Source organism: Lepus europaeus, chromosome 6, assembly GCF_033115175.1.
Source record: "Lepus europaeus isolate LE1 chromosome 6, mLepTim1.pri, whole genome shotgun sequence".
Lineage (NCBI taxonomy): Eukaryota > Metazoa > Chordata > Mammalia > Lagomorpha > Leporidae > Lepus > Lepus europaeus.
This window is the reverse complement of record NC_084832.1, coordinates 108,903,064-108,920,469: the sequence shown is the minus strand read 5'-3', so window position 1 is coordinate 108,920,469 and position 17,406 is coordinate 108,903,064. Positions and strand designations below refer to the sequence as shown.

The 17,406-nt window shown below is 37.8% G+C and overlaps 1 protein-coding gene across 1 annotated transcript in view; it reads left to right on the top strand.

Moving 5' to 3' along the window:
• Positions 1-17,406, top strand: part of SLC15A5 (solute carrier family 15 member 5) — a 93,354-nt gene that overhangs the window by 66,549 nt on the left and 9,399 nt on the right. The window contains exon 7 of the mRNA XM_062195508.1: positions 2,070-2,201. Within this exon, the coding sequence (XP_062051492.1) occupies positions 2,070-2,201 (132 nt within the window). The remainder of the gene's footprint in view (positions 1-2,069; positions 2,202-17,406) is intronic.

Sequence of the window (17,406 nt, the reverse complement as noted above, 5' to 3'; positions counted from 1 at the left end):
AAGGCGGAGGATTAGCCTAGTGAGCCAAAGTTTAAAAATCCTGAAAAGATAAACTGTACAATTTTCTTACCACCAGCACTGCACACAGCAACTCTGGAACACAAGCAGAGATTCCTTTAAATGTTTGTTGTATGAATAAATAAAAATAGGTGGAGGCTACACAGAAAGTAAAACAGAAATGTGAAATTTATGCAGGAGCATCGACACATGTACATTATCTATAAGGGAGCCCTTTGGGCAGATGCAGAATTTTCCTGGGCTACAGTACAAGAAAACCAGGTAGAAGATATTCCTGAGAGGAAAGGGAGGAAATAATAACATTTATTTCTCTTTATAGAAAAGGAAATTAAAGCTTTACTGCTGTTTAGTACATCTGCTTTCAATTGTCACTTTTCTTCTTAAAATGAACTTTAATATTTATTGATGATTGTACCGTAGAAAATATGCAAAGTACAAAAGAGTAAGACGAAAATTAGAAATCAAATAATTCAACTACTCAAAGCTAAAACTAGTTAATGTTATTTAATCTGTTTCCTTATAATTTTTGTTACATATATAATAGAGATTAGTATAATAAATTTCATGTATCCATCTTTCAGTATCAACAATTTTCAATACATAGCCAAATTTATTTCGTCTATGCTCTCATTCACTCATTTTCATTTTCCCTGTTGTGTAATTTTAAAGCAAATTTCAGATATATTAAAATAGATATCAAATATTTTAACATGTATTCCTGATTGCCATGTACATTTAATAATAGTTGTTAATACTACAAATATAAAATCACATATATTTTCAATTATTTCTGATTTCAAAAATATTTTTAATTGAAAAAAAATTTTTTAATGTACTTATTTATTTGAAAGGCAAGAAGAGAAGGAGAGACGGAGAGGGATCTTCCATCTGCTGGTTCAATCTGCAAATAGCCACAAAAACCAGGACTGAGTTAGGCCAAAGCAAGGAGCCAGGAACTCCATCCTGGTCTACCCCATGGGTGTCAGGGGCCCAAGTATTTGGGCCATCATCCAGTGCCTTCCCAGGCCCATCAGCAGGGAACTGCATTGGAATTCGAGTAGCCCAGGCTGAAACTGGCACTTTGATGTGGGATGCTGGCATCGTAAGAAGTGCTTAATCCAGCGGTACTGCAATGTCATCCCCTTTTGTTGAAATTTTAAAAAACATTTTCCCCCATGATTCTCTTTCAATCTATTGCCACAACCATTACTAGTACCACAATAATGATTTGGGAAGAAAAGATAACCATGTTGGAGATTCAGAACTTAAGTTATTGTCTCTGTCAGAGCACCATCTTTTTAATGGGATAATATATCAAAAAGGCTTAGCACAGTACCTTGCACAAGTAAGAGCAATTTGATTTGGTAAGATTAATGTTGCTAAAGTAGCTAATTTTTATTCTATATATGCGATCAGTATAGTACTAAGCACTTAATGTGTATTACATCAAGTATCATAGAACCTCTGCAAGTGAGTAATGATATTATTCCCACTTTGTAGAGGAGGACATTGAGGCTTGCAAAGTTTATCCATCTTGCCTAAAATCACATAGATAGTAAATGATTGTCATGAGATTTTAGCACAATGTTGTCTAACTCCAGAGCCCATGCTCTTAGACTCTATGCAAATTTTACCTAATAAATCTAGGTTTTCCATAAGGAAACTAATGATTTACATAGAATCACAGAATCATAGATCTCATTGACAGATTGTCATGATATTAGCTAGTACAGGCCTCACCTCAATTCAAAATTCATCAGAAATACTCAAATTGGAGTGAAATTTGAGCGAATATATTAGGACACTCAACCACCAAGTAATCAAATTCTCGTCATAGCTGTCTAACTGTATGTTTTGCCATATTTTATTCTTTGAACACATCTTTAAGTTGTATCATAACATATCTTACTACAGTAGCCTAAACAAATTACAACCCAAATTTGGATCATTGAATAAATTATGTCTGATGCCTGATCAAGTTGATTAATTTAAACAGTAATTTAGAAAGTGTTTTAAATGTTCTAAATTCTGACCTTCTCTTTTTCTCTCAGTTTCTGTAATATCTCACAGACATGTTCCAAACACCATCAGAGGAACCTTTATGAATTTTTTGACACTGTTCAATGGATTTGGTTGTTTCACAGGGGCACTGCTGGTGGAATTGGTTTGTCTCATCTCAGAAGGTAAAAACAGATTCATGGTATGCTTATATATATTTACTGATTTGATAACTAGGGAATTCAGAGACAAAACCTTAATAGACGGGTTTTGCTAGTAAAGTTTTTTTTAATTGATCCACTTTTGCAATTAAGATAGAATTAAGATAGGAAATAGACTCTTGCTGTATTCATTAATTTCTGGGAATTGTTTTTCTTTTGATAGGACAAGGTAATTACAGAATGTCACTTCTCATGAGACTCCGTCTGCCGTCTTTCTTCAGCATAGTTTAAAACAAACTGGTCATTATGTTCTTATTAGGTCTTTAACAAGATCACATTTAATAATGCTTTGTAGCTGGTACAGACAATTCTCAGAAAAGTTAAAACCTGTATAATGTAGAAGAGAGGTACTTGGATTATTTTGCTTTATTACCTGCCAAGAATCTTGTCTATGCAACCAAAGAGAAAGTATGAGTTGAACAACAAATGATATTGAAAATTTTTCTCAGTAGAGGTTTTGGCCAGGAGAATAAAAAAATAGAAAAATTCAGATGCAAACATTAAAGTACTCCTTTTCAGTTACAAATGTTGGTAAAAAAAAATTAGGATGATAATAATGATTTAATGATTAGTTGTCATAGTGAAATGCCGTTGGCTGTATTTTAAATCCTCAAACTTTTTTCTTTATTTGTTCTAAAATGTTGATATTGCTTACATTTTATTTTAATTTACTTTTGCTTATTTTATAAAAAATATCACAAGCTTTTTTTCATCTCTATGTTCAAAAATACTTAATCACTTTAAAGGAACATAAAAATATGTTGGTTTGCATTATCTTAAACAGACAAATTTAATTTACCTGATTTCAAACTGTAGAAAAAATAATTGTGATGAGAGAGAAATTCATCTTAACTTCAAGTCTCCATTCACAAAATATTTATCAAAGACTCACTCTTTTCCAGGCACTATACTGAAGACTAGGGATACCAGGGCAAGCAAAATATATACTTCTAATCCCTCCCAAAATTTCCATGGGGCATGAAATCAAAAAGAAAAAATTAAGAGTGATAGCAGTGGGCATTTGGCACAGCAATTCTGGTTTTAGCTCCTATGCCTCTGTTCAGCTTCCTGCTAATGTATATTCTGGGAGGCAGCAAGTGATAGGTCAAATACTTGGGTCCCTATCACTCACATGGGAGATCCAGAGTTCCTTGCTTCAGCTATGTCCAGCCCCCAGGATGTGGGAGGCCTTTAGGGATGAACCCAGCAAACAGAAGGTCTCTTTGTTTCTTCCTGCTTTTCAAGCATGCTTCATATATATAAAAAACAATTGGGGGTAATAAGCAAATTAATAGATATTGTAGATTCTAAGGAACAAACCCACTAATCTTTGACATATGGCTGATAAGGTCAGATTCTGCACTTTCCTTACTTACCTGAAAATGTTAAGCAAAAATACAACTTGAATATTTACTTTGTGCCATGTCCTTGTGCTACAAATAATTGTGTGAGATAAAGTTTCAATTCTCAAAGATCTCAAATCCAACTTAAAATAATGAATTCATTTGAACTGCACCAAGTTGCTGACTTCTCTAGTATATAAACAAGAGGTAAAGCACTGGATCTAAGATTTTGTAAGATAAACTGGAAAAGTCTTACCTAAATCTGCATTCAAAATATTTTAGGTGTTGGACATATGTTTTCTTTCTTCACATACATTATTGGATTTTCTAAAAAATTGCTTAAAATTCTATAAAATTATATTTGACATTTTAAAACTGAAAAGTCAAATATTACTACTAGGGTATCTTTTATATAAATCCAAATTTGCTCTAACCCAGAGTTAGACCAAACATCATCAGTCAAATTCTGCCCAACGCAGCCTGCACTTTATGCACAGCACCAAATTTGAAGATTTCCAGGGCTATCATGACTTCTGACATACCAATATGAATGACTGACTCAGGTTTGATCATTTGCTTAAAATGATTTGCAGAACTCAGAGAGGCAAAAATAGTTATGATTACAGCTCTAACATAGTAAAAGAATACAAATCAGAACGAGCCAAAGGGAGAGACATGCTGAGCTTAAAATAGTAGGGTTTCAGAAGTGAGGCACCCTTCATCATAGTCCCTTTCAGGCACATCAAAGTGTGGCAGTAGGAAGACTGATGCCAACCAGGAAAGCTAACTGACCTTCACCATCCAGTGTTTTCACTGAGTCTTTATTACACAGCTACAGTTGATTGGATCATTATCAGGTGGTTGAGCTTATCGCCAGCATCCTTGCCCTCTCCAGAAGTTGGGCAGATCTTATGCAATGGAGATTCCCAACCCTCTGGTTACATGATTGGTTTTTCTTTCTGGCATTCTGAGTCACCTTATTAACATAAACTATCTCTGGAGTCTCTATGAGACACCTCATTAGCATAAATTATCATTCTAGGTCCAATAGGCCTACCATAAATTAAAAAAAGCATTCCAACCACTGAAGAAATTAGAAGGATTTAGAGTTTATTTCCCAGGAATCAGACCAGGAAAATCTTACACACAACTATTCTTTCAAAAACGTTTCAATGAAAATCTAAATCTTTATTGACAATCTGCACAGTGTGACAGGAGCTTTAAAATACATTATTGCATTTATTACAGCAATCTTGTAATTGATATCCTTATTTTTTTAAGTGCCACAATTCAGTCAGAAAAAAACAAAACAAAACAAAACAAAAAAAAAAAAAAAAAAACAAAGCAAAGCCTGCGCCATGGCTCAACAGGCTAATCCTCCGCCTAGTGGCGCCGGCACACCGGGTTCTAGTCCCGGTCGGGGCGCCGGATTCTGTCCCGGTTGCCCTTCTTCCAGGCCAGCTCTCTGCTGTGGCCAGGGAGTGCAGTGGAGGATGGCCCAAGTGCTTGGGCCCTGCACCCGCATGGGAGACCAGGAGAAGCACCTGGCTCCTGCCTTCGGATCCGCGCGATGCACCGGCCGTAGTGCGCCGGCCGCGCCGGCCATTGGCAACAGCAAAAAGAAAACCTTTCTGTCTCTCTCTCTCTCTCACTGTCCACTCTGCCTGTCAAAAAAAAAAGAAAAGAAAAAGAAAAAGAAATAAACAAAGCAAAGTGCTCTTCTGGTCTAATATTGTACCAAAAAATGGAAGATGCACTGGCATTTTCTACAGTCAAGAAAAATTCTCTATGATGAGATATAGGCTAATTAATTAGGCTGTAAGTTTAATTTTCCATTCACACAGCAACTCCTCAAACATTTGGTTAATATTCAGAGAAATAATGTAGTATAGTGATTAAAAACTAGAGTCAGACCACCTATATTTAAAGTGAGATACTCCATGTTCTCAGTTTCCATGTCAGTAGAGACAATAAATAATTCACTATGTTGTTCTGAGGATTAAGTAATTAATATGTAAAGTAAGCACTCAATTAAAATAACAGTCATGATCTACTTCTGTTTTATAGACAAACCACTCCAACTGTTTCATATTGCATGATTGTCTGATTTTTTCGCTAACAAGGCCCCTCCATCTATAACACAAATGATAATTTTTAAGTATCTTTCTTAAAAGCATGGTTCCAAAACCAAACAAATTACTCAAGATGGGTACAACCAGGATAGTTAGGTTAATTTTGCATTCTCTCCCTCCCCTCTCTGAAGGCCAACAGAGATTGTGTTTGACTTTTCCAGTGGTTGCATCATGCTGATGGTCAATCCAAACTCAAAATATTTGTTTTTCTTTTCAGCAATTGCTCTCAATTCAGCTCCACTCATCCTATCACAACTTTTCTCCAATTAACTGCAGGACTTTATTCATAATAAATGTCAATCCATCATCCTAAAAACAGACATTTTTGAAACTTGATTCTGTCATCCACTGAATTACTAATCTTTGCTCCTTTACTCATTTTGTGTCATCTGCAAATTTAGTAAGCAAACTTCCAGACATATTCTGGGTAATTGATAAAATTGTTGAATTGGACAGGACCAAAAATAGAGTCTTATAGAAAATTCCTAGAGACTTCACTGCAAGTTAATGACAATCAATTATTCCTCCCCTTTGGATGTAATCAGCTCCCAATTCATCTAATTACACTCATTCAGCCCACATACTTCTCCATCATTCCCTAAATGACATCACAGGAAACTTTGTCATGTTTTTCTGCAAGTCGTATTTGTCTGTGTTTGTGACAGACATAGACTTTTTCTATTCCTTTAGCTATCAGAACAGCATCCCTTAAGAAAGGAAATGAGGTTCATTTGGATGACTTGCTGCTAGTGATCCCATGCTGGTTTATACTGACTAATTAGGGGCCCTAAAAAGAATGACCCTTTGAACATAAGCAACACTCTGTGTGGGTCATTATCTCTCTCAGACTATTTCCTTTTAATTAAAAAAGAGAATGACCCACTTCACTTTTCTCAGAGATGATGAGATGATAAAATAAAGTTTGGAAAATTTTCAATGCCAGAGATTATTTTTCTTTAATTTTTATTTATTTGAGAGACACAGAGAGAGTTCCTATCTGCTGGTTCATTCTCCAAATGTCCAAAATAGCCAGGGGTACAGGACTGGGATAAAGCTAAAAGTAGAGAATTCAGTTCAGTTCTCCTTCATGGCAGGAATTCAATTACTTGAGCCATCACTTCTGTCTCCCAGAATCTGCATTAACAGGTATAGCTGGAGTCTGGGGCTGGATCCAGGAACTGAATTCAGGTACTCTGATATGGGACATGGCTGTCTTAACTGCATCGTAACTGTTCGGCTTAAGATGCCCATACCCTCAGAGATTATTTTTAAATATAAAATTGAGTCGTATATTAAAATGGTCCATTCAGTCTATTGAAATAACCAGTCCAATTATTTTACAGATGTGATCGTAATGAAACAAAAACTAGTGGATATTTACGTACTCCACATCCCTCACCATTTCACTTAGCATACAGAATATTTCCAGCCTTTAAGAATTCATGTCATTTGAGCATGTGTGCATGTGAGTGTGTGTGTTAGTGTATCATTGGAAGTGAAGATCAGCTATCACAGTCTCCAAGCTGCATTAGTCATTTTTAGCACCATGATGGAGAATAGTGTGAATGCGGTAAATTCAAAAGATTTCTCCAAACTTGACTGTGCAGACAGATAACTGTTAGAGTGACATTTTCAGTACAAGTGAGAAAACTGATCCTTCTGGGATCTCTAACTCTGAGTGCTTTAAAGGAGAAGATACAAGACTAAACCCATCCTCCTACACTAATCATTTCAGGAATAGTTTATCTAAAAGTAGCAATGCTAATATAAGGGAGTAAAGAAGTCAGTCAAACTGCTTATTTCGGCTATATCCCATTAGCAACAAGATCAATTTTCTCACACTCCTGAGTTCGAACTTAGCTTTTGACAAAAATAACAAAGTAGAATTCACTGACAAATGACATCTTAGTTATGGTTGTACAAGTAATTGAAAGATCCAAAGCAAAATGTCTAAAAGAAAAGGGAAAATTGGGCAGAATCAGGGGGTCAAGATTTACATGTTCCTGTCCCCATTAGTTCCTCCTTCTCAGAATTCCAGAAAGGAACAAAGAATTTAAATGTTTAATTCCAATCAATCTCATTTTAAACTAAAAATGAGATCTTTTAAAATCCTCATTTAAATATCTTTGATTATTAAGGCCACTGAAAGGCATGTCAGTATGAATCACTGAATCCGTTTTAAATCGGGAATCTGCACTTCCAGTAAACTTGAAAGAAGAAAATATTTATACATCCGTAAAAACATCCCACTGGATTTCAGGGGCTCACGCTTATTCTCTTAGAGATGTACAGCTTCAGGTTCAGATGGAGACCTTAGGTTCAGCTATTGGTTTTTGGATTTCAGATTTTTGACCCAGAGTGGAACAGCAGTGGCCTGCTACTTTTGCTGGGCCCACCTTTAGCAGGGCCCCTTCTCTACTTGTTTGTCAATTGATTTAGTGTCAGCGTTCCTAAGGCTAACTGGGAAGACCCCAACAGCTCCCACAGTCTGACCCTGCTCTGGATCCTCAGAGAGAATTAGAGGCAGGGTACTTCTTATAAAATAATATAGTGGATCTCAGACACAATTTATTCTACACCTTCAACCTTTGAATCCATAGGAATCCCTAGAGTTATGCAAAGGACTTTGGGTTCATAAAAAATATCAGGGGCAGAACCCAAATTACCTTTTGGACTATGGAAAGAAACTCTCCATGGCTGTTGGCTTACCAGAGTTGAAAGGGCAGGAATTTGAGTCAGACACACCTGAGTTCAAAATCAATGCAGCCTGTGATCTTGACCTTCATACTTAACTTTTTGAGTCTCAAGTTTCTCCTCTAAAATGGTGTCATTAATAACTTACTTCCAAGAGTTTGATGCAGACAAGAGGAAATAGATATGTCACCAGATATTCACAAGGGCGTGAAAAATAATTATGTATGTAGTTGTTACTCTAATTTGAGTAAAGTCTCAGTGTCTTCCAGGAACATCCCAGATGGTATGACACTTTCATAACTCTTCAGAAAAAAATAAGCTCCATGAATATGGGGCTCAGTCGTCCTGTTCTACTTCAGTTCCAGGTCCAGACTGGGATGAGATGGAGCAGTGTTTGGAGATTCTTCTATGCCTTGTGGACCCATGCCATTAAAAGGACTTCCTTGCATGGCAAATTCAGAAGCCTCAGTAGAGACACATACATTCCAGACACTATGAGTACCTGGAAGTGATACTGAAGCTGACAGTTGATGACAAATGGAATTTAGCTGGATGAGCACAGGACTGAAGTAGTTCTGGTAGAGAACATACATGCCAAGGCACAGAGTTAGAGAATTGTTAAGCGTGTAAGATGAAACCAGAGAAACCCAGTAACTTGACAATATTCAGAAAAGGAGATATTGGGAGGTTACACAGGCAAACTCATACAGGACCTTTAGCTTAAAGGAATTATTTTCAACTTGAATATTAAAAAAAATCATAAAGGTATAAGGTAAATGACTCAATCTATTGATGTTTTAGGATTACTGTGGGTGCAGCATACTTTAAAAGGGGAAAAGGATGATGTGGGAGAAGCAGAAGTGGTACAACTGTAGCAATTCAGGCAAATTGAGAGGAGAGATGAGCCAGAGAGGAAGTGGGTAGATGAGAGATGTGAATGGATACAAGCAATACTCATATTTCAGAGGTAGAATCAATAGCACTTAGTGTTGTTTTTGATAAAGTCAAGAGGCAATAGGATGCAAGAGATGATATGAAGGAAGCCTCCCAGATTCTGCCCTGAGCAACTGGGATGGTAAAGATTCCATTTACTAAATAGACAAGACTGGAAAAACAGATTTTAAAATTTGTCACTCATTCACTTTTTAGCACATAAGTCTGGTGCTCAGACAGACATATCTGGATCCCAGAAAAAGGATATTTGCTACATATGTAACTATAAGAATCTAGCACAGAAATAACATTTGAAACCAAAGAACTGAATGAAACTACCTAGTATGGATTCCTTTTTTATTTTTAAAGGTTTATTTATTTACTTGAGAGGTAGAGGGAGAGGCAGAAAAAAAAGGTTTTCTATCTGCTGGTTCACTCCCCAAATGGCCTCAAAAGCAGGAGTTGGGCCAATTCAAAGCCACAATCCCGGAGCGTCTTCCGGTCTCCTGCCTGGGTGCAGGGGCCCAAACACTTGGGGCATTTCTACTGCTACTGGTTTCCCAGGCCATAACAGAGAGCTAGATCAGAAGAGGAGCAGCCAAGACACAAAGTGGCCCCCATATGGGATATTGGCACCATAGGAGGAGACTTAGCCAAATACACCACTGCGCCAGCCTCCCTAGTAGGGATTCTAAGAATGAAGAGGAAAAGGAATCCAGGGCTGAGATCTGAAAAAGCCTCAACAGTAGAGGCTGGGTGGAAAGGAAATGGGTGCCAGAAAAGAAAAATGACAGCCAGATAGATCGAGCGTGAGGGAATTTTACACACACAGAAGAATACCTCAGGCCGGCGCCGCGGCTCACTAGGCTAATCCTCCGCCTTGCGGCGCCGGCACACCGGGTTCTAGTCCCGGTCGGGGTGCCGGATTCTGTCCCGGTTGCCCCTCTTCCAGGCCAGCTCTCTGCTGTGGCCAGGGAGTGCACTGGAGGATGGCCCAAGTGCTGGGGCCCTGCACCCGCATGGGAGACCAGGAGAAGCACCTGGCTCCTGCCATCAGATCAGCGCGGTGCGCCGGCCGCAGTGTGCCTACCGCGGCGGCCATTGGAGGGTGAACCAACGGCAAAGGAAGACCTTTCTCTCTGTCTCTCTCTCACTGTCCACTCTGCCTGTCAAAAAAAAAAAATTTAGAATCCATGCGTAGTTTTTTGGCAATATGAATTTTCCATGAATTTCACACACACACACACACACACTTATACACACATACATACATACATACACACATAGGAGAGTACTTCCAAAACTTCATGGAAAAAGGAATTAAAGGATGAGCCTGTTTTAATGCCAAAAAAATTTTGAAATCTACACATAGATTTTTCATGAACTTTTTGAAGACTCTACCTACTTGCATATGTATGTATTCACTACATAAAGCAGACTGTTTCACACCAAGAATGGTAAACTCTGTAAATTGCATTGTGGACTCCAGTAGGATGAAGAAAGTGTCCACATGATTTAGCAACATTATGGTCACTGAAAGCTTCAACAGGAGTCATTTCAGTGTTGAGATGGTAAAGAAAAGTGAATTGGGGTGTGATGAAGACTATCTAATAAGTGAGGATGGTGAATGGCAGAACACAGGCAGGGGAAGGATCATAGTGTGAGCCAGGAAGCAGACAGATGAGGAGTGTGCTTGCTGCCTGCTCTCCACATGGTCGCACCTTCTTTCCTGCACTGAAACAAAAGAAAGAGGAGAGGATGAGCATGGGTGTAAACAGATGTGTAGTTCTGGTATTGCAAAGATACTGGAGTGACCTTTTGAAACCCTCCATTTCCTTCATAAATCCTCATCTCTGCGAGCCAAGGGGATTAGCGCACAAATGAGGAATGGGAAGTGCAGAGAGAGGTTTTCATTCGTTACTGCAAGGACAGGAAAAATGATTCAGAAGACAGGTGTTAGGAATGCTGGCATGTTAAAACTCCAGTGGAGTTGGTAACCATGAAGAAATGTGCAAAACTACCTAAACATGATTCTGCCCAGTGATGCTCAGGTGGTCAGTGCATGCATGAATATGTCTGGGAGACTAACTGGTTGGAAAACCACAAGACATGGGATGAAAAGAACAAATTGATCTTCTGAATTAAGTAATTTGGGGAAAATGGCTATTTCCCTCCAAATATACTAAAAATAAGAAAGACTTTCCTCTAAAATTCTGAAATTAATAAATCTACACCATTAGCGAACTGGAGTTACAAATGAAGAACAGGCTGTACAGACAAACAGATCCTGGGCAAAAATCCGCTCCTGTTACATCCATGAAATTATTTAAATTCAATATTTTATTATATTAAATAACTCTACTAAGAGATTGATTTATTAATTCAGTCCACAAATACATATTGGATTCCTACTATGTGCAGGCATTGGCTAGATACTGAATTATTAAAGCCAACTGATGTTTAATTAACAAGAAGAATCTTATAGAAATATTTGACACTCAAATTAATATCAGATATATTCATTTGACTAATGCTATTACAATTACAGTTCATAGCTAATGGCATTATCGGGCTATTATCACAAAGCATTGCCTCTCTTCTAAAACTCATTTCCATGATAATTCATTGACATCATCATGAGAACACACTATCTTGATGGATTTTTACCTCCCAGTGCTCATCAAGAGAACGAATTCACCCTTATAAGAAAGCTTGTTATGCCAAAGATCACAATGTGTGGCACCTTCTCTACAATTTTGAAAGGCACAGTGTCCCTTCCTGGAAATAGCAACCTGACTTCATTTTTGTCCACAATTCCCAAGAACTGGGAATGCAAATTGAAGTTGTGGTGCAGGTATTGTTATCCAGAGTAAAGTATTGAGCATGTGTGGATCTGGGGCCCAATCTCAGTTCACCTATTCATTCAACAAATATTTATTCTGTCTCCTTTATATGACTTTAGGCAAGCAGTTCTGCTGCTCTGTGCCTCTGATTCCTTGTCTGTAAATTAAAAGTAATAATAATTTGAGTTCTTATTAGATAAAAATGAAAAAAATGGTCGAAAAGTCAAAGTTAGAATATAGTTGTTAGGTATTATTTCCTTCAGGTATCATGAAAATTAATGTGTTTTAAAAATTAACTCAGGTAGGAGAGCTATGAATCTCAAATGAAGCATTTAAATCAGGTTACTGAAAGGAGGAAGGAAAGAAATTAACATTTATTAAGTGTCAGTTATATGCAGACCTTGCTCTATGCATTTCACAAAGATATTATTTCATTAAATCTTCACAACAATTCTTTGGGGGTAGATATTTGTAACCCCAACATATACTGGAAGAAAATGAGCTCACAAAGTTATAAAAGTTGCTGAAATCATATAGCAAGGGTGAATTCTTGATTCCAAAGCTCTTTTTCACTACACTGAGTTTATTTCCCACGGTCCAAGAGCAAATCCACCTTGCAGTACGACTGACTTAACATCTTTTTAATTACACATTCTTTACTTTCCACTACTGGAAATCAAATCTACAAAGCTCACAGTGAAGGGAAAGAAGAACCCAAAATAAGGCGGGGCAGAAATCCATTCCAATTTTGTCTCAACAATTTTGGACACTTGCTAGATTTCCAGCAATACAAAATAATTTTAAAGAGCATCTAATGAGAGTGATTCCAAAAGGCATGTTGTGGGACCAGCAATATGGCACAGTAGGCTAAGCCTCTGCCTGCAAAACCAGCATCCCATATGGGCTCCAGTTCAAGTAACGGTTGCTCCACTTCCGATCCAGCTCTCTTCTACGGCCTGGGAAAGCAGTAGAAGATGGCCCAAGAGCTTGGGCCCTTGTACCCTCATGGGAGACCCGGAGGAGACTCCTGGCTCCCGGCTAATGATCAGCCCAGCTCTGGCCCTTGCAGCCATTTGGAGAGTGAACTGGAGATGGAAGATCTTTCTGTCTCTCCCTCTCTCTGTCTGTTAACTCTACATCTCAAATAAATAAATAAAATCTTTTTTAAAAAAGATACATTGTAAGATTTCCAAAATTCTGTTAATTCAAAGCAAAACGGTATTTAGTTAAAAAAGGATTTTGCAGTTCCCTCCAAAAAGAGATAGCTGAAATCTGTCTCAAATCACAAGCAACATGCTGTAGCACTTAACACAGTAGTCCTGTATACTGGAGGTAATTATAACTCTGTGGTTTCTGTAGGGGTTAGAGTAACTTAGTACTGAATTAAGTGAATCTGAATGTCCAGACTTGACTAGTTCTGGTCATTTAGATCAGAACTAATAGATCAAGTTCTGTTTCTTTTTTAAAAAATATTTTATTCTTTTTACTTATTTGTAATGTAGATTGACAGAGAGAGGAAGAGAGACAGAATGACAGAAAGGAGAGACAGATCTTCTATCTACAGGTTCATTCCCCAAATACCTGCAACAGCTAGGGTAGGCCAATGCCAGGATCTTGGAACTCCATCAGGGTCTCCCCCATGAGTTGCAGGAACTCAAGCATTTGGGCCATCGTCCACTGCTTTTCCAGGCACATTAGCAGGGAACTGGTTAATAAGTAGAGAAGCTGAGATTCGAACCAATGTTCTGAGGTGGGCTGTTCTGGCATCACAGGCAGCTTAATACACTGTACCACAATGATATCTAAGGACAGATTTGTAGAGAGTAGCTAATTTCCATTAAGTTACAGTATCAAGGCTGCCAAGATCAGCTCAGTTGCTGAAGATGAATTGTTGGTAGTGGAAAAACCATCCCTTTTTGTTGTTTTACAATTAATTAAGCATGGCTTTTGGAAGTCAAATTTTTCTAGTATATTTGATGAAGTCATTTTATTTTATTATTATTATTTTTATTTGCTGTAAAGGGAACATTTGATAAAAAGAAATCCAAATAATAAAGGGGGAAAAAGACTGAAAATATAATGTCTAAATTATGACTTGGGTAAATTTTCTCCCAGTATTTTTTCATTTGTGTGCATATGTATGTGAGTGCAGGTATTAAATTCATATATGCGGCCGGCATCATGGCTCACTTGGTTAATCCTCCACCTGCAGCGCCGGCATCCCATATGGGCACCGGATTCTAGTCCCAGTTGCTCCTCTTCTAGTCCAGCTCTCTTCTGTGGCCCGGAACAGCAGTGGAGGATGGCCCAAGTGCTTGGGCCCTGCACCCGCATGGGAGACCAGGAGGAAGCAACTGGCTCCTGGCTTCAGATCAGCACAGTGCGCCGGCCGTGGCAGCCATTTGGGGAGTGAACCAATGGAAGGAAGACCTTTCTGTCTCTCTCTCTCACTGTCTATAACTCTACCTGTCAAGTAAAAAAATAAAAAATAAAAATAGAAATTAAAAATTTCATATATGCATGGACAGATTGTAAACAAAATTAGATTCTGAATAAACAATGCTGATTGCTCAATCAATAAATTTGTATCAATCTCCAATCTTATCATCCCTTAACTAATATTCTGAGCATATGTCCATGCCATTTGGAATTTTTAAAATCCTCAATTTTAACCATTATATGATATATTTCATTATATATATATATATATATACTTCAAAATGCTCTTGCAAAATGGAATTAAAAGATAAGTTTATTTTAGTATCAAAACTATTTTGAAATCATGCATAGTTTTTTCATGATACATATTTTTATGAACTTTTTGAAGGCTCTTGAAATGGATAGATTTCATTTTTTTGCACCAAAATGAATTTGTCTTTTATTTCCACATTCCATGAACTTTTTGACATCTTTATGTCTTAATATACCTGTCCCTTCTTATGAAATGCTTAGGTTGTTTCCAATTTTTCAATATTATAAATGCACTAAGGAGAACATTCTTTTGTATAATCTTTAAGTACATCACTTATTCTCTCCTTAGAATGAAATCATGGAAATGAAATTATTCCTTCAATGAGGAATTAAGAAGTAAAGCAAAATTGTTTCTAAAGATTGCATCCATTATGCTGTCAATGTCATATGATAATATTGTCTCAAGATATTAATTTCATCTTTGAACACAATAATAGTTTGATCTTGATGAATCTGGAAAAAATTATAATTTATTATTACCTTAATTTCTGGTTTTTAGGATGTAAAATTGAAATTTTTTTATGTTTCTTGAAATTTTCATCTTGTTAATGAAGGGCTTGGTCTTGTTCTTTGCCTGCTTCCCTATTGAGTTATTTACATTGTTTCCTTACCAATTTATGTAGCTTATACTTTAAGGATATTATCATTTACTCATTTACTAGTAACCATTTTCCCAGTTTCAACTCAACATTTAACTTTATAGATGAGACTGTTTTGCTCAAGTCTGTAATCAAATCTATCAACTCTTTCCATTGTGCTGATTTCATTGCATTTATCTTTGCTTGTGGAATTTCAGTGATTTAACATTTGAATTTAATTTTCTCATCCATATGAATTTCATTTTGATGTTGAATAAAAATTACCTTTATTTGCTTTATATAACCAACTTTCACAGCACAATTTGATGTTTTCCATAACTATAGGATAAATGGAATAAAATTAAGTAGCTAAATATATTTGTATATGTATATATTGGAGGGGTGGAAAGAGAGAGAGACAGACATAGATAGACATAGACACAGAGAGAACCGCCATCTGTTTGTTGACTTCCCAAGTGCCCACAATGGCTAGGGCTGGCCCAGGTGGGAGCCAGGAGCCAGAATCTCAATCCAGGTCTCTCATGTGATCCAACTATTTGAGCAATCACTGCTGCCTCCTTGGGTCGACCTTGATGGGAATCTGGAATGAGAGCTGGAACTGGGGGTTAAACCTAGGTATGAGATGTGATATCCTAACCAGCATCATAACTGCTAGGCCAAAGCCTGCCCCCAGTGACACATATTTAACACATCCCTAGTTTTAGGAGACCTTGTAACTATGTCAGGGCTATCTTTCCATTCTGTTCCTTTCAGCTGTCTCTTGGTTTAGCTTAGGGTCTCATTCCTTTTAACTATTATATGATACATATTCATATCAGATATTACAAATCATGCTTCTTAAAGTTATTCTTATTTTGTGAAAATCACTTTCTCTATGGTTTAATACCTTTTTTTTTTTAAGATTTATTTATTTGAAAGTCAGAGTTACACAGAGAGAGGAGAGGCAGAGAGAGCAAGAGAGGTCTTCCATCCAATGGTTCACTCCCCAATTGGCTGCAATGGCTAGAACTGCGCCAACCTGAAGCCAGGAGCCAGGAGCTTCTTCCAGGTCTGCCACATGGGTGCAGGGGCCCAAGCACTTGGGCCATCTTCCATTGCTTTCCCAAGCCATAGCAAAGAGCTGGATTGGAAGTGGAGCAGCCAGGACTGGAACCGGTGCCCATATTGGATGCCAACACTTCAGGCCAGTGTGTTAACCTGCTGTGCACAGTGCCAACCCCTCTCTATGGTTTATACTTTCAGTGGTGTTCTGATCACCTCCTACCTATCCCATTGGTGGTGGAGTAACCCCTTCACTCTAAGTAGTAGAAGATGGCTGAAAATATGCATCTGGCACAGATGAGACTGATAGCAGCTCATCAGTCACGTATGCTCACAGCCTGGTAAAGGCAAAGATTCAGCATGCCATGTGGGGCTATGGGCATTGCACACAGGAACGGCATGAAGAAGTAGGTTTTCTAAGTGGTAGGCTTCATAGTCACAAAGGGGTGTGGTGCCCCTGGTTCCTGCAGGAGGATGTGCTTGATTTCAGTAACCTTGAGGGATACATGGAAGTTAAACTCGTTGGGTCTATGTTTGGGTAAAGCACAGCTGGTCTAAGTGGTAGGGGAAACGGTCAGGTGAAGAGGCTCTTCCTCTGGGTGGGCAACATTTCTAGTGAGAACAGGGAAGCACATGGTTAGGCCTTTGGAGCCCTAGGAGGCTTAGAGATATCAAGGCTGCACACGAAATTTGTGCTGCACAGTATAGGGCATAAGATCGGAAAGAAATAAGATATCTTTCCCTTTCGCATCAGCAACTTTGTGCTTTTTATACTATCATCACCCATGTGTGTCACCATATATGAGGATATGGTTCTCAGGACTGTTTTAAAA